Source organism: Balaenoptera ricei, chromosome X (assembly GCF_028023285.1).
Source record: "Balaenoptera ricei isolate mBalRic1 chromosome X, mBalRic1.hap2, whole genome shotgun sequence".
Taxonomy (NCBI): domain Eukaryota; kingdom Metazoa; phylum Chordata; class Mammalia; order Artiodactyla; family Balaenopteridae; genus Balaenoptera; species Balaenoptera ricei.
The window spans coordinates 134,580,613-134,598,029 of NC_082660.1; the positions used below are offsets into that span (position 1 = coordinate 134,580,613).

Below are 17,417 nucleotides of genomic sequence, written 5' to 3' on the forward strand. Positions count from 1 at the left end.
TTTCCATATTCAAGAAGGTTTGAAATAGCCTAGGAATTAACCCATTCCTTGAAGGTTAAAATTAAGTCACTCTTGCAACTTAGTGAGCCTGGCACTTTGGAGGTACAACTCTTGGACAGTTTTCTCAAATTTTTCTATGGCTGTTGATCTACTTAAGTGTTTTGTGTCTTTTTAGTCAATTTTGGTATTTTATGTATTCCTAAAAGAGGTCCTTTTTTTTTTTTTTTTACAGGTTTTCATACCAATTAGCATAGTTTTCTCAAAATTCTGTTTTCCGCATCTGTGGTTATCTCCTCTAGTGACTAATTTTATTCATTTATGATTTTCATCTCTTTAAGTAGGCTAGATAATGGTTTGCCTACTGTATTAGTAATTCAAAGAGCCAACTCTTTGATTTGTGTATTAATGTGACTTCTTGTTCTTTAATTCATTAACTTTTTACGAACTGGCCTGTTTCCTTAATTTTTCCTATTAGTAAAACATATACACTTCTTTCAAAAAATGAAAAGCTCCCATAATCCCACCTACCTTCCAGACATAAACATTTCATCATAATCAATGCTGCAATTGACATTCATTCTATTCTGCACACTTGCACAGGTGTTTCTGTAGGATAAATTCCTGTGAGTTGCACTGCTAGTTTGAAGGGTGTGAACAGCTAAAGTGTTAACACATATTACCAAAGTAGCCTCTGTTTATATGTACTTTTCCCTTATTAATAGCGTTCTTCTGCTTTTAAATTTGTTTTCTAATTTCTCAAATAGTCAATTCATTTATTTTAAACCCATATTTACCAGGCTAAGAAAACGTAAGTAACACTCAAAATGTCCCCAAATAAATAAGTATTTCCTTCCTCCCAGGCTCACCACCTTATTTCCTTAGGTTGTGAAGACCCTGCATACTTTGAATACAAAAATGGTAACAAAAAGCAGAAAGGTTTTATGTTCAGCCTTTAGTGCCTAATTTGTTTCCTTTTTGAAGAACTGGTCTTTGATGAATTGGTGTGTTTCCTTGTGTAATCCAGGGAATAAGCCCAACAGATCAATCCAGCCAGGCCCCCATCCTTTGAGTAGACACAGAAGCAAACAAAAAGTTGCACAGCACTGGACACAAATAAGTAGTGACTGACTGGTAAGAAAATTCAGACCTGAGTTAAGTTTGAAATCAAAGAATAAATATCAGAAACAGTAAAAGAGAAGGTAAATCCGTATTTATTGCTTATAATCTTTAGTTAAATACCACATCACCTAACAATTTGTTCATTCCTGGGGATCAGAGTAAACAGAGTCCTCTGTATTTAGGAAAAGCAGAGAAAAAAGCAGTTTGCCTACCATGTCACCAACATTGTAAGCAGGTGGAGAGATCATTTCTATATCTGTGATGTTGATTTGAGGTGAGTCTTCAACAGGGGGTTTTGGGTCAAGCTTCTTCTTGGTCTGTATCTGGCTCTCAATTAGTTTGATAATTGTATCCACTCTTTCTTTTGGCATTGGCCTTTCATGCCAATTTTCTGAATCCTCAACTTCTGCAACCCAATGGATAAAACACATTCATTCCCTAAGTATCTAATGAGCTCCTATTTGGTCATCTGAAAGACATCCAGATGGAAAAGATGTCAGCCACAGAGTAAAAAGCTGGCACAGGGGGCCTGACATGGTACTGCAGTCGCAGGAGACAGCCTTGACAAAGGCCGAGAGGCTCTTGAGGGGGCCACTGGCCCGTGTGCTGGTGAATGGAGGGGAGAGTGAGGGAGATGAGGCTGGACGGGCAGAGCAGACCACGGAGGAGCCTGTGGGTATAAGGAGTCTGAGTTCTGTCCAAAGCAAGATGGGAAACCACTGACGGGTTTGGAAGGGGGATGGTGACTGATCAGATCCGTGTTGTAGAAAGATCACCACGGCAGTCATGTGGGGGCTGGCTTGGGGAGACTGCAGTTAGGGAGAGGTGACTGGGCCTGGGCAAGAGAGATGGAGAGGAGCGAACAGACTTGAGACGTACGTCAGGAGCAGAATCAATCAGAATCGATGAAAGACTGGGTATGTGTGTAGGGGGCACATAAGGGAGAGGTGGAGGCAAGGACAATACCCAGGTTTCTGCCAGGAGCAAACTGGTCCAGTCGTCATTTACTGAACGGGGGTACCAGAATAAGACTGTATTTTGAGAAGGGGTCATAGAAGAGTTTTATTCTAAAATGTCAACGCTAAACACACACCAGGGATCACACCTCCTGCAACTATTTATACTTGAGATGAACAACTTCAGAGGTCCACTTTGAAATCTGCAAGAAGTTAAGACTTTCAAAACCCCCTCCCTTCCCCGACCCTCAGTTCCACAGTTACCTTTCCCAGAGGCGCTGCTTTACTAGTGGCCTGTGTGTCCTCCCAGGTAGCGTGGGCACAGGCTAGGGCGCTCGCAGGCACGTACACTCATGTTTACGTATCTGCTCACGCTCAGCCCCCCTCTGGCTCTGCACTCCCGTGGAGATGGCTCCCTGCTGGTCCTCTAACTGAGGGACTATCCTCTCAGCCGCTCCCTTGCGCTCGCTTGCTGGGGGTCTGGGCTCCCTCCCCCTTGCCCTAACCAGATCTGCTATCTACAAGCATGAGAAAGAGCAAGAGCGCTGGGCGCACGTCACAGGCGTAATCACCGTGCGTGCGTGAAGTCAGCTGTCTGCCCAGCTAGCCTAAGCCTCCCTCCACCTCATATGCTAGGCAGAGGTTTTTGACAACCACAAGCAGAAAAGCAACACTTCCTTACGTGGCATGCCGTGGCCCCTGAAGGTCTTGGCAACTATAGCAGTGGGCTTGCTCTTCACTTGAGCCGCCTGCTGGAACACCTGGCACAGTGCCTCCACATCGCAGCCATCCACCACGGAAGTATTCCACCTGTCAACCGAGAAGTGGGCCAGGTTAGAAGGCGAAGGGGGGATGGGGCGGAAAGAAGGTGCCACAAAACAGGACAGTTACCCAAAGGCTTCACAGCGCTTCTGAAAGACGTCTGTGCAGTGCTTGAGGGGCAGGGTGCCTCTGTGGTACAGGCGATTCACGTCAAAGACGGCCACGAGGTTGTCCAGACTGTGGTGGGAAGCAAAGGCCATGGCCTCCCAGACGGAGCCTTCCGAGGACTCGCCACCTCCAATGAGGCAGAACACCCGGTAGCTGGGGCAAGCCGAGAGACGTTAGGACCGTGCCTGGGGCTCCTCTGGGCAGCTCGAGCAAATATATTTCATGGAGAGAAACAAAGGAGGAGACAGAAGCAGCTGCTTCAGACCTAAGACAATTTTCCCTGTCAACGCTGCCCAAATTCCACAGCTGAGGAAACACAGCTTTAAAAGCTTGGGCCTCACGACATGGGCTGCACCTTTGGCTAGTCTTCTCATTCTAGCTGTAAAAGTAATTTCTACGTTCTTCTGCCACTTCCCTGGGCCCAACGAATAAGAGCGGATGGGGAGAAGGCAGCTCCCTTAAATGCCCAGACATTTACATATATGGTTTCTTGATAAGCTCCATGTTAAGCACTGCCACCTTCTATTTCTGATCTTACAAATTTATATACAATAATAACAATCAAAACATCCTACCTCAGGAGCGTATGTTCTGTTACAAATATTAAACTCCTCCGCAGCAGAAACATGAAATGTTTAAAGCACTAAAACACAACCCAGACCCCCAAAAAATGCTATAAATGAGGTATAAAAAAAGTGATTAACCACAGGATAGGGACTAACAGAGGCAACAGTGAGAGATGAAAAAGGTCAACAGTGGAGGAAGCACAACAAAGTGCCTCCAGAGGGGCCACCTGGGCTGGAACCTGGGACCGAGGGGCTGCAGACTCAGGCACCCTGGGTGAACCATGGGAGTAGAACATGCACACCATCATGGCCAACCCTGAGCCCCCCAGGATCCCCCATCTTGCTGCTCCTACATCAGCAGCACCTGGGCACACACCCCTGCAAGAAAGGCATGGATCTGCCTGTCTTCAGGAAGGTGGACCATTCCAGAAAAAGAGACCTTTGATTAACATGTAGGGGTCCCCAGTGGAAAGGCAAATACACCATCTGTTCACTCTACAGTGAAGCTCACTGAGATATGGGAAACAGGAAGATGTCTCTCTTAGTAAAAACTTGAATCCTAGGACTTCCCTGGTGGTCCAGTGGGTAAGACTCCGCACTCCCAATGCAGGGGGCTCGGGTCTGATCCCTGGTCAGGGAACTAGATCCCACAATGCTGCAGCTAAGACCTTGCATACCACCACTGAAGATCTCGCATGCCGCAACTAAGACCCGGCGCAGCTAGCTAGCTAGCTAAATAAACAAACAAGTAAATAAATAAATGTTTAAAAAAAAAACTTAGACTTGAATCCTAATAAACTGTTTTCTTTCTTTTTTAAAATATTTATTTATTTATTTTGGCTGTGCCGGGTCTTAGTTGCAGCATGCGGGATCCTACAGTTGTGGCATGTGGGCTCATAGTTGCAGCATGCGGGCTTCTTACTTGCGGCATGCATGTGGGATCTAGTTATCTGAACAGGGATCGAACCTGGGCCCCCTGCATTGGGAGTGCAGAGTCTTACCCACTGGACCACCAGGGAAGTCCCTAATGAACTGATTTCTATACTGCAGGCAGCACTTAGAACCCAACAGGAGATGCTAGAACCGCTTCATGAAATATGATTTCTTTCTACTCCTTGAGTACTTGGTAACCTGAACTTTTAACACAATCACTGCCTTCCCAAACTAATAAGCGATAAATAAAGCCAAAGTGCTGGGGGTGGGGTGGGGTGGGAACAATTAAGTGGTTTCTGGGTAAGCGCCTTACCTGGCCTTGTCAAAGTACTTGCCAGTATATGCCATCCCACACGCGACCCCCAGTCCTTCCCCCAGCCATCCAGTTGCCACATTAACAAACGACAGACTCTGTAAGAGAAAGCACCAAATGAATCTACACACCCTCATGTACCTCAAAGTGTCAGATCAACGTCACAAAGACAACAGAGTCACAGGTAATCCATGCAGCTGGTGAGGGCAACTGGAGCTCTGACAACACAGAAGTGGGAAGCTTCTGCACACAGCAGTCTAAACAGAGCCCAAGAGCAAAGCAGAAAAAAACATAAGCAGAAGTCTTGCCATTTCCACAAGACCTTTTATCTAGCTGTACACAGACCAGATGTTCAATGTTTTTGGAGAATATGGACTCTTAAACAGAAACTAGAAACACTGAAGAAGATTTCAATTTCCCTGGTTTGTAAAACTCAAGTCAACTGAGATTTGGGAAGTGGTGATGTAGGAGGTTATGCTAGAAATAAGTCACTTTCTACCACCACTCCATTTATCCCCACTGACCTGCTTGTACGCACAGGCTATCACGGTCCCACGGAGAGAATGTGGCCCTCTGAGGGCCACAAGGTGGTGCCAGTGCCAAAGGTCTGCTGCACTGAGGCCTCACTCACTCCCAAGCTTCTGAAGAGATATCAAACTTATTCAACACTTCTGCTGCCACCATCTTGGCCTGGCCACAAACATCTCTTGCCTCTGTCAGAGCAGTGGCCTCCCTGCTTCCCTCCACAGTCGTTCTCAACACAGCCACCAGGCGGAGCACGATAAAACCGAAGCCCGCCCCTCAATCGCTGCGGAGAACTGTCCAAGGTCTTGTCGTCTAACGTCAAGTAGAGCTCAAGTTCTTGCAGTGGCCTGTTCACTCCAGACCCCCATCACCTCCCACTGCTCCGGGTGCCTGGCCTCCTGGATGTCCTTGGAACACGCCACGCACATGCCTGCCTCAGGGCTTTAGCACGTGTGGCCCCCTCTCCCCCGAGTGCTCAGTGCTTGTGCCTAAATAAGGGCACAGCTCACTCCCTCACACCCTCCAAGTCTCTGCTCAAATGTCAACACCAAGGCTTTCCTGGACCATCTCTTTCACCTAGTACCTGCCCTCCACTTCCCTTGGATCCAGGATACTCAGCCCCATCTGACATGCTATTTCTGGGTTTGTTTCTTGTCTGCCCCCTTCCTCCATTCAGATGTCAGCTCCATTCAGAGACTGGTTTGTGTTGTCACTACCACGGATGAGTGGATGGTACTTGTTAGTCTCAGATCCCTCTCCTGTCTTGCTCCACCCTACTGTTCTGCTCTTCCTGGGGCTCTTGACCTTCCTTAACTTTCTCTACGTGCTTTGTGCCCTCACAGATTTGTTTTGCATCTCTAGCCCCGAGAACTGTCCCACTGAAGTCTCTCTTGACAACATCGCTAGCTTAGTCTTTCTCCCTACAGCTCCTATTTTACGCCTGTAACAAGCTCTGGCTCCCAGGTGCCTTACGTGCCCTTGGAGTGAGCCTGCGCTCTACACTCAGACCAACTCCACTTCCCCCCAGCTTTAACGCAGGGGACAAGTAAGCCCACTTCCATAAGGCTTTGCTCTCTGGGTAAGATGGTGAGGAAAGCCCCGTTCAGGAAGCAAGAGGCTGTAGGATTAATTGAGAAGATTGGTGGGGCATCAGCATGATGTCTGGCATGGTGGAAGCACGCCCACATGGGTTCCCTTTCCTTTCCCAAGAATCCTTTCGCTGTGGGGGGGACACTCACAACTGAGGGGCCAAGAATAAAGATGCACACAAGCTGCTGAGGGCACCCAGGAAAGAAAGCTTTCTCTTCCAGGTGGTACTTCTCATCTTTGTTCTGACACAAAGTGTGCTTCAAGAACAAATTTACAAGAAGGCTTTTTGGTTACTTCCCAAGCCTCCTTGGCTAAAGAAAACAAAAGAGCTGATAAAACAAAAACTAAGGCCTGGGTGGTGGACGGAGAGATCATGAGCACCTCAGTCAGTGCCATGGCCAGGCCTTAGCAAGCGGCCTCCTCATGCAGCTGTCTACATAGACACTCCTGCCCCGGGAGCACAGATTATGGAGACCCTGGCTTCTCGGCCTCTAGCGAGTCCATTTACTCCATTCCCAACCAGAGCCAAGATGGACTATGCTCCTGAGTGTTTTTTTTTTAAACTAAATTTATTTATTTTATTTATTTTTGGCTGCATTGGGTCTTCGTTGTTGCATGTGGGCTTTGTCTAGTTGCAGTGCACGGGCTTCTCATTGCAGCGGCTTCTCTTGTTGTGGAGCACGGGCTCTAGGCGCACGGGCTTCAGTAGTTGTGGCACGTGGGCTGAGTAGTTGTGGCTCGTGGGCTCCAGAGCGCAGGCTCAGTAGTTGTGGTACACGGGCTTAGTTGCTCCGCAGCATGTGGGATCTTCCCGGACCACGGCTCGAACCCGTGTCCCCTGCATTGGCAGGCGGATTCTTTTATATATATATATATGTATTTTTTTTTAATTAATTAATTAATTAACTTATTTTGGGCTGTGTTGGGTCTTCGTTTCTGTGCGAGGGCTTTCTCTAGTTGTGGCAAGCGGGGGCCACTCTTCATCGCGGTGCGCGGGCCTCTCACTATCGCGGCCTCTCTTGCTGCGGAGCACAGGCTCCAGACGCGCAGGCTCAGTAGTTGTGGCACACGGGCTTCGTTGCTCCGCGGCATGTGGGATCCTCCCAGACCAGGGCTCGAACCCGTGTCCTCCTGTATTGGCAGGCAGATTCTCAACCACTGCGCCACCAGGGAAGCCCAGCAGGTGGATTCTTTACCACTTCGCCACCAGGGAAGTCCCCTGAGTGTTTTTTCTTGTCTTCAAACATTATCTGCTGCGTAAGCCTGATGAACACACAAATCTGGCAAATGAGTAGAGCCCAGCCTGAGGCTACACGCCAGAAAGTCTCTCTATCCCTCTAAGGCCAATGACTCTGATTATATGATAGCAGCGGTTATGGGATAGTCTAGGCATCTTTTTTTTTTTTTTTGGCTGTGCTGCGCGGCTTGCGGAATCTTGGTTCCCTGACCGGGGATTGAACCCAGGCTCCCAACAGTGAAAGCGTGGAGTCCTAACCACTGGACCACCAGGGAATTCCCACATCTTTCCCTTTTTTAAAGTAAAGCTCTAAACACCCATACTTTGTTTGTACACCTATAGTTATTCAGTTTTTATGATGAAGGAAATTCAAGCTTACAGAAAAGTTGTACGAATAGTACAATGAAGTTCCATATACTCTTTACCTAAATTTGTCAACTATTACTAATGGACTTCGTTTGCTTCATCTCTCTTCCTCTACACACACGTTTTATTTATCCTTTGCCAAACCTCATTTGAGATTATGTTTTAGACACCAAGGCAAGGATCATTAAGTACGGCTCCAGGTACTCTGCCTATACTCTGCCTTTGTCTTTACTTCCCGCTGCCCAGATTTGGGGTTTCTATTTGCACATGTCGTTCTACCAGTTGAGCTTTAAATGCTTTGCTCAGAACACAGCAAACTTTCAGACAGCATCAAAAGAGCTGCTTGTTCTTCTAGATCGACCTTGCTTTTAATATTTCTTTTCTTTCCTGTCCCCCAGTGTCATGAGGTTATCTCGTACTATAGCTAGCCTAATGAGAAACTCCTTATTGGTATCAGGTCAGATATGCAGAGAAATGGAAGGGAAAGCTGACTGACGGGTGGGACATCCCTCCAAATCAAGCTCAACGCTCCCCGAGCTCAACAAGTTGGATTCACTCATGTGGCCCTCCTCTACCCAGGTGGCAGAGGATCGGAGCAGCATGACCCTGACAAGGGGGGCTTTAGTGCTAGGTGGGGTAAAGTGAGGCACCATCAAAGGAAAAGAAGGACTGCCAGCTGCCGCAAGTCATCCTTCCCACCACGCAGTCCTCACTAGGACACCTTTTAGATCTTTATGAGGTGCCATGGTCTGAATGTTTGTGCCCCCTCCCCAAAATCCATTATGTTGAAAACCTAATGCCCAAGGTGATAGTATTAGGAGGTAGTGGTCTTTGGGCAGTGATTAGGTCATGAGGGCAGAACCCTGAAGAGTGGGGTTAATGCCCTTATAAAAGAGAGACCATTTCTCCTTACATCACACGAGGATACAGTGAGAAGTCTGCCACCAGGAACAGGGCCCTCACCAGAACATGACCATGCTGGTGCCTTGATCTTAGACTTCTAGCCTCCAGAACTGTGAGAAATAAATTTCTATTGTTTATAAGCCACCCAGTCTTTGATGTTTTATTATATCAGCCTGAACAGATGAAGACATGAGGCAAAGAGAGAAGCACCAAAAGGATAAACAGAGGCCATTTCAGGTCTTGTTGCCACATGGTGGCTTTTTAAATGAGTTCAGGAACCAAGTGTCTGAGCATGGGTTCCCATGCCAGCTTACCTTGGAGAGGACGAATCTGTCATTGTTCGGGTTCTCCGGGTCCATCTGTTTATACCTCATGATGTAGAAAAACAGCACAGACATGATCTCAGCAGCACTGCTGCACACTGTGGGGTGGCTGAAAGACATGGCACAGGTCGTTTCTCACAGGCAAGTGGCTCACCAGGGACACACACAGTGCATGAGGAGGCCTTTCAGCACATGGTCTCCTCAAACTGGAAGCAGCAGTCATTTCTGCCAGTCCTGAAAGAATCCAGCCAAGGGAAAGGGATGCTGGGCCACTGCCCGCCAAGTTCACAGCTTGTAAGGATGCTTTCAGGCCCAGGAACCTCACAACTCCTCTCCCTGTAGGGAGCAAGACCTCACAGACCAGCCCCCTTCTATCAGTGGAGCACTGGCATACTTGGGGAAGTTCGCCTGGTGACTCTGTAAGCATTTGAGTGTCATTTCACTTGTTTGAATTCACCTGTGATATCATTAATCAGAAATTTCACAAAGCAGAAATAAACCCACACGTATGTGGTCAACTAATTTTTGATGAGGGAGCCAAGAATACTCAACGCAGAAAAAACAGTCTCTTCAACAAGTGATACAGGAAAAATTGGATATTCACATGTAAAAAAATGAAACTGGACACCTACCTTATACCACTCACAGAAATTAACTTGAAATGGATTAAAACTTAAACGTAAGACCAGAAACCATAAAACTCCTAGAAGAAAAACATAGGCACTACGCTACTTGACCTGAGTCTTAGAGAGGGTTCTTTGAATCGGACACTAAAAGCAAAAGCAAAAAAAAAGCAACAAAAACAACAAACAAAAACCAAGTGGGACTGAACCAAACTCTTCATGGCAGAAGAAACCATCAACAAAATGTAAAAGCAACCTACTGAATAGGAGAAAGTATTTGCAAATCACATATCTGATAATGTGTTTATATGGAAAATATATAAAGAACTCACATAATTCCATAACAAAACAACAAAAAATCCGCTTAAAAATGGGCAAACGATCTGAATAGGCATTTTCCCAAAGAAGACATACAACAGGCACATGAAAAGGTGCTCAACACCATTGATCATCAGGGAAATTGCAAGTCAAAACCACAATGAGATATCCCCTCACACCTATCAGAACGGCTGTCATCAAAAAGATGAGTTAACAAATCTGGCAAAGATGTGGAGAGAAGAGAACCCTTGTGCACTGTTGGTGGGAATGTAAATTAGAGGAGCCACTATGGAAAACAATATGGAGGATCTTAAAAAAAACACCACCATATGATCCAGCAATTCCACTACTGGGCGTATATCTGAAGAAAATGAAAACACTATGTGGAAGAGATATCTGCACCCCTACGTTCACAGCAGCACTATTTACAATAGCCAAGCTATGGAAACAACCGAAGTGTCTGATAGATGAATGGACAAAGGAGATGTGGTACAGATATATAATGGAACATAATTCAGGCACAAAAAGGAAATTCTGCCATTTATGACAACATGGATGGGCCTTGAGAACATTATGCTAGATGAAGTAACTCACAGAAAAAGAAATACTGTATTATTACACTGTGGAATCTAAAAAAAAAAACCCAAACCCAAACTCACAGAAAAAGAGATCACCAGATTTGTGGTTACCAAAGGTGGGGGTTGAGGGGATGAGGAACTGGATGAAGGTGTCGAAAGTTACAAACTTCCAGATATAAAATAAATAAATACAGGGCTTCCCTGGTGGCGCAGTGGTTAAGAATCCGCCTGCCAATGCAGGGGACACGGGTTCGAGCCCTGGTCTGGGAGGATCCCACAGGCCGCGGAGCAACTAGGCCCGTGCGCCACAACTACTGAGCCTGCACGTCTGGAGCCTGTGCTCCTCAACAGGAGAGGCCGCGACAGTGAGAGGCCCGCGCACCGCGATGAAGAGTGGCCCTCGCTCGCCGCAACTAGAGAAAAAGCCCTCGCACAGAAACGAAGACCCAACACAGCCAAAAAATAAATTAAAAAAAAAAAAAAAAAGAATCCGCCTGCCAATGCAGAGGACACGGGTTTGAGTCCTGCTCTGGGAAGATCCCACATGCCGCGGAGCAACTAAGCCCATGCGCCACAACTACTGAGCCTGCGCTCTAGAGCCCGCAAGCCACAAGTACTGAGGCCCGTGTGCCTAGAGCCTGTGCTCCGCAACAAGAGATGCCTGCGCACCACAACGAAGAATAGCCCCCCCGCTCGTCACAAAGCCCGCGCGCGCGGCAACGAAGACCCAATGCAGCCAAAAATAAATAAATAAATAAATTTAAAAATAAAAAAAGTATTAGGACATGCAGCTGGTGCGTAGTCTAGCACTCGCATGCTTGGCTTGGACCTACTACTGACCTGCATTTCATGGGTTTTGATGCCAGAAATGCCCTGACAGGAGGTGCAGGACAGAATCCATAAGCTTAGGGAGAGAGGAATTTGAGAGTAGATTCATCATATCCAGCCTGAACACTCCACCCCCCAACTGTGTTCCAGGGATAGGTCCAGAAGCAGCTCTTTTCAGCAAGGCGCTGAGAGAGCCATTAGAGCAGGAACACCAGCGTAAGGGCTGAGGACCAGCCGGAGCCAAGGCCCCGACCCCAAGGAACAATCTGGCATGTTCCAGGAAAAGCAAGAATGGCGGGCTGGAGGCAAGCGAGCAAGGCGCAGAAAATGAGCCTCTAAGCAGGAAATAGTTGGGCAGCCTGCTACAGGACTGCTTGATGCGTATAACCCTAAACCGTCTAGTTCTGGGAGCAAAAACCTGACTTGAGTTGCCCCCGTGGAGAGTCACACCTTCTCACCCAGTTTCCAGACCCAGAGCCCCCCTGATGGAAGGGGAAGCCGTGTTCCCTGGGAAGGACCTTGTTGCAGCATTGCTGGAAGTGCACACCGCAAATCTTCCCAAGCCTTCCTAAAGGACCCATTCACTAAAGTGACAGGTCGTCCTGGAGAAGAACAGGTGTGTCACACCTGTCAAGTGACATGGGGAAGACTTTGTTACCTTCTTGCTGTCCCCACCTCTAGAAGCGTGGGCACCTCTGGCGGATACTTAGATCCCTGGTGGTATGGGTACTAGCTCTGGACACTTCTCTGGCAGCTATCCTTGGGCAGGCGGGGGAAGGATCCGTGCTTTATCTTAGAACATCTCAGAGGCACACTCAGGAGGCGCTGGAATTCAGTGGGCGGGGAGAGAACTGTGTGTGGGGGTGGGTGCCACATTCTGGGCCGTGGGAGGGTGGAAGCTCCCAGGAGTACAGATCAAGGCAGCTCTGAGAGGCCAGGACTGGGGCCCAGCCGGACAAGGAGTGACAGTGCTCGTTTGCCATCTGGGTGGGGTCGCCACTTTCCTCTTCCCCTTCTCCAAGTCACCCTGGGGAGCACAACGTCTCTTTTCTCTGCCGGGTCAGGGTGGGCCCAACGGTGCTCACGGGGTCTCCTGAGCCCTGGATCTTGGGGGCGGCTTTTTCTTGGCCTTCCTCGCGGGAGGGCGCAGACCGCCTGGAGCCGACGCAGGCCCCGCCCCGGGTCTCCAGGGAAGGAGGACTTCGCGTATAGCTCGCAAAGAGGGCTCAGAACTCTTCGGTTATGGCCGGGGGGCTGCGGAGGCGGGGCGAGGGCGGGCCTCCCGCTCCGGCCTCCCGGTCGACAAAGGAACGCGCGCAGAGCCTCCAGCAGGGCGCCTCCGTGTTGGGCTCTGGCGCGCAGGGGAATGTAGAGAGGGCTTGTCCCAGGCTCCGCCATGCCCGAGAACACGCGCGCAGCCGCCGTAAGCCCCATTCGGCATTTTCCTTCTTTCAACTCTAGGAACATACGTCTTTCATAGTTACGGCAAAGCCTCGGGCAAGAGTACTACGCCCAAAATGGCCAGCCGGAAGCCGGCTTCTCTCGCCGATGTGGCGAAGCCCCATTCGCCAGCTGGCCGCCTGCGGTAGGGGATCCACCCGCCCCCCCGCTCTGCGCTTGTCCCCAGCCACTCCCGCACGCAGGCGCAGAGCACCTCTGTGACTACGGTCCGGAAGTCTGACAGAGTGTCTATCCGCCCTCACCCGGACTCTATGGTTCCTACGCGTGAAGATTAGACCGCCTATATAAGGCCTGCGCAGGCGTAAGAGCATCTCTTTCCGTTCGGCGCGGTGAGTAGTCGATGTTTGCGGCTCGTGCGTTGCCCTTGCCATTTCACTTTCCTAGTTTGAAGTCTGTCTTCGACTGGTTTTCCGACCTTGTATGTTTTGTTTCAGCCACTGAAGATCTTGGTGTCGCCATGGGCCGCCGCCCCGCCCGTTGGTGAGTGCCTGTTTCGCTGCTGGGGAAAGGGAGGGAGAATTGCATTTGGCTGCTAAAAGCAGTCGTGGGGTGGGGTCTCCCTAGTGCGGCTTTCCTGTCCTGGGAACGGACTCCGCTTATTCCCCAAGAACTTGCAGGTCGCTTTTGGTCTTTGTTTGTACCATTTGGTTTTAAAAATTCATGCTGGTGTTTACCGCTTCCCCCTTTTTGTTGGAGTGGCCGGTTGACCCACGTCTGCATATGTTAGCCCCAGTTTAGGACTACAAGCGACGTCCGCCTTGCGTCCCGCGTTCAGAGCTGAAAAGTCGCTTGCCTTTTAGGTTCGGTGCCCTCAGGGCCTTTGTGTCCCATTCCCGTTTTATTTCTAGGCGACGTGCCGTGTGGGCTCCTCGGACGCCAAGGGCAGTCCCAGAAAAGCGTGTTCAGCCGCCTCGTGTGCCCTGCAGGGGGCGCCCTTCACGAGGCTTGGAGGCCGACTTAATGCCACGTGCCCAAAGGTCTTTAGGTGGATGGCATGAAGTGTGTTACTCTTACGTGGTATTTAAATTGAGAAAGTCCGTTTCAGGATGTTAGCCTTATAGGAAGTTGAAAACACAACAGGGCATAGAGTGGTTTTTTTGTGTTTTTTTGTTTTTTTTACTTTTATAAGCTCCTAGCATAGCTATCCTAATTTCTGGCCGCATCTTGTTTTAGCACCAATTTCCAGGAATGAAGACCAAGCTTAGAGATGACATGTGTCATCTCCCCCTCTCCCAACGCCCCTTTGGTCGTAGATTGAGGAAGCACTCAAAGTGCCTATTGTGGAGTTCACTTGTGAATCCCTGCTAACTTGGGTTCCCCCCCTTCCCCGCAGTTATCGGTATTGTAAGAACAAGCCGTACCCAAAGTCTCGCTTCTGCCGAGGTGTCCCCGGTAAGTGGTGGGAAAGCTCCCAAACCGGTTTGGCTGCACTGACCCAGTTGCTATGGCACACCCACACACTAACCAGTTTTTTTTCAGATGCTAAAATCCGCATCTTTGACCTGGGGCGGAAGAAGGCAAAAGTGGATGAGTTCCCACTCTGTGGCCACATGGTGTCGGATGAGTACGAGCAGCTGTCCTCTGAAGGTGAGGCAGGTTTCCTTGTTAACCATTCCTGGGCCCTTGTATGTGCTCCCCCAGCCAGACCTAGAGCTCGCTGCACTGGAATTACCAGGTCATTAATCACGAGCACCCAATCATGAGCCTCTTTACTAAACTCACGCAGCCACTACAGGTGTTCCCAGAGAACCCATGGTAAGTGCTTCTGTGCCATTTTGTCTCACTCTGCTGCCTCCCCCACCCCAATAGCCCTGGAGGCTGCCCGTATTTGTGCCAACAAGTACATGGTGAAAAGCTGTGGCAAAGATGGTTTTCACATCCGAGTGCGGCTCCACCCCTTCCACGTCATCCGCATCAACAAGATGTTGTCCTGTGCTGGAGCTGATAGGTGAGCTGGGTCCTGAGACTCCTGGCCTTTTCAGATGTTTTCCCATATCTTAAAGCCTGGGCTTGATTATTTTTTCCATCAGTCAGGGCAAAGAGGTGGCCTCACAAAGACTCAACCACCCATAGCAAAGCCAGGCCAAAGAGCTAGCAAGTGGACTTCAGGGGACACTGAACAACCCAGAGTCCCAGAGACAAACACAAAAGGCGTCATGGCTCTGGGCAACAGGTAGAGGGAGCTGCTGCTGCGGGAGTAGCTCTTCTTTGAGCCTCATGACATAACCTGCAGGCAGGCAGGTTGCTGCCGTGGTCACAGGTTGGATGGCTTTCAGATGAGCCCAGTAGCACCTTGCAGGGACTCTAGCTAGTCTGTTTGGGGTACTCTGTGTCCTTTGCAGCCAGTTAAGCCGACCGTGCTCTTCTCCCCGTGGGGGCCCGGTGTGCAGTGGCTGCAGACAGCAGCCTCCTGGGTAGTGTATGCAGCCTGTTGCCTGTGTGGGTTGCCCTAAGGGACCTTGGAGACAGCCCTTTCCCGTGGACATTAATGACTGGCATGCTGTCCCCAATCTAGGCTCCAGACAGGTATGCGCGGTGCCTTTGGAAAGCCCCAGGGCACAGTGGCCAGGGTCCACATTGGCCAGGTCATAATGTCCATCCGCACCAAGCTGCAGAACAAGGAGCATGTGATTGAGGCCCTCCGCAGGGCCAAGTTCAAGTTCCCTGGCCGCCAGAAGGTATGTAGTGCTGCAGCCTTGGTCTCACCTTTCCCTGCTCCTGTCTCCATGTCTCCTGACTCAGCTGTTTCTGTCTTTCTCTAGATCCACATCTCCAAGAAGTGGGGATTTACTAAGTTTAATGCAGATGAATTTGAAAACATGGTGGCAGAAAAGCGGCTCATCCCAGATGGCTGTGGGGTCAAGTACATCCCTAATCGTGGCCCCCTGGACAAATGGCGGGCCCTGCACTCGTGAGAGCCTTGGCGCTGCCCCCTGCCTACCCATGTCCACCAATAAACTCTACTTTCTTGTCCCTGTCTTTGCATCTGGATTCATGGGGGGTGGGGAGCCTCTGGGAGCCCGAGGGTTGCTGTTCCTTCTCTTCAGAAAAAGGCTGACAACTAAGCTGGCCAGTTGGCACTTAGCAGGGCCAGCACCAGGACCAGCACTTGGACCTGCCTTAGATCCCAGGCAGTAGGTTCACGAGTCCCCCTGCATGTGCATGGAGCACTTCCTTAGTAAAGCACCCACCCTGGGTGATGGAAAAGGGTCTCAGGCAGCTGTGGAAGCTCTTCCCCAAGGGTCCCAGACCAGGACAGGAACATTGTTGGACATGGGGAGGAAAGAACCAGACCAGACATGGTTCTGGCTGTATTTTCACCAGTTACTCCTGGAGTAAACATTTGTCCTGGGCCTAACCACATTTCCCTGTCTACAGAGTTGAGAAATATCGTCACCCTGCCCCATCCTAAGCCTAACCCACTACCCCTTATAGGGCCTCACTCCCAGGGCCCTTTACTCCTGATATCAAGCTCCTATGGCTGAGATAGGGCTTGGCGACAAGAGACCTTTGGGCAAATAGTGTGCAGTGCCCTCTTTGGCCCAGGGGATCCTGGTGTGCTGTCTGACACCAACTGCCAGGGCCACCCTGCTGTAAGAGCAGCTGAGTCCCAGAGCTCTGCTCGGTGGGGTGGCCTGAGGCTGTGAGCCCAGGAGAAGACGACCCTAAAGGGATTCGGTTCCAGAGCCCAGCATAGTAGCCGGAGAGCCTTGCTGCAGTCTGGCTGTGACTGAATGCAGCACTCGGCCCCTCAGCCCCTGAGAGGCCTCTGGCATTTTGTAATCCTTAGTAACTGCCATTTCTAAAGTTTAAAACTACCTTTTAAAGTAGATGTTTCTAAATTATAAAAACATAACTTGCATTTTAAAAACGACTCTGATGTCCTGCTAGCCATCTTTTTTTTTTTTTAATTTATTTTATTTATGGCTGTGTTGGGTCTTCGTTTCTGTGCGAGGGCTTTCTCCAGTTGTGGCAAGCGGGGGCCACTCTTCATCGCGGTGCGCAGGCCTCTCGCTATCGCGGCCTCTCTTGTTGCGGAGCACAGGCTCCAGACGTGCAGGCTCAGTAGCTGTGGCTCACGGGCCTAGTTGCTCCGCGGCATGTGGGATCTTCCCAGACCAGGGCTCGAACCCGTGTCCCCTGCATTGGCAGGGGGATTCTCAACCACTGCGCCACCAGGGAAGCCCTTCTGCTAGCCATCTTTAATGAGCTCTGTTCTCTGGGAAATGGAGCTGGGAAGGAGGGGTTCTGTGATAACACTAAGTGGAGTCATTGTTACTTCAGCGTATGTTGTATCCTGTAGCCCTTCCCCCTGGGGGATCACATAGTCACATAGTAGCTATTATGGT

General features: G+C 49.6%; 2 protein-coding genes and 1 non-coding gene across 4 annotated transcripts in view; 2 read left to right on the plus strand and 1 right to left on the minus strand.

The window, feature by feature from the left end:
• The window catches only part of TKTL1 (transketolase like 1), a 39,198-nt gene extending 26,879 nt beyond the window's left edge, over positions 1-12,319 (minus strand). Inside the window, exons 1-6 of the mRNA XM_059911442.1 lie at positions 12,266-12,319; positions 9,252-9,369; positions 4,818-4,915; positions 2,967-3,158; positions 2,758-2,885; positions 1,332-1,525 (exon numbers count right to left, since the gene is read on the minus strand). Of these exons, the coding sequence (XP_059767425.1) occupies positions 1,332-1,525; positions 2,758-2,885; positions 2,967-3,158; positions 4,818-4,915; positions 9,252-9,335 (696 nt within the window). The 5' untranslated portion in view covers positions 9,336-9,369; positions 12,266-12,319. The remainder of the gene's footprint in view (positions 1-1,331; positions 1,526-2,757; positions 2,886-2,966; positions 3,159-4,817; positions 4,916-9,251; positions 9,370-12,265) is intronic.
• A 1,114-nt stretch (positions 12,320-13,433) lies between these two features.
• On the plus strand, positions 13,434-16,041 carry RPL10 (ribosomal protein L10). 2 transcript variants are annotated; one of them, XM_059911440.1, is made up of 6 exons: positions 13,437-13,548; positions 14,402-14,460; positions 14,548-14,655; positions 14,878-15,016; positions 15,584-15,746; positions 15,831-16,041. In XM_059911440.1, the coding sequence occupies exons 1-6, from the start codon at positions 13,526-13,528 to the stop codon at positions 15,981-15,983; spliced, it is 645 nt and encodes a 214-aa protein (XP_059767423.1). In that variant the 5' UTR covers positions 13,437-13,525; the 3' UTR covers positions 15,984-16,041. The 2 variants fall into 2 exon arrangements, with proteins under 2 accessions (XP_059767424.1, XP_059767423.1); XM_059911441.1 differs by lacking the exon at positions 15,831-16,041 and having other exon boundaries at positions 13,434-13,548; positions 15,595-15,703.
• LOC132358042 (small nucleolar RNA SNORA70) lies at positions 15,405-15,539 on the plus strand. Its single transcript, XR_009500400.1, has one exon. It is a non-coding gene; the product is annotated as a small nucleolar RNA SNORA70 (small nucleolar RNA).
• Positions 16,042-17,417: the final 1,376 nt, after the last annotated feature.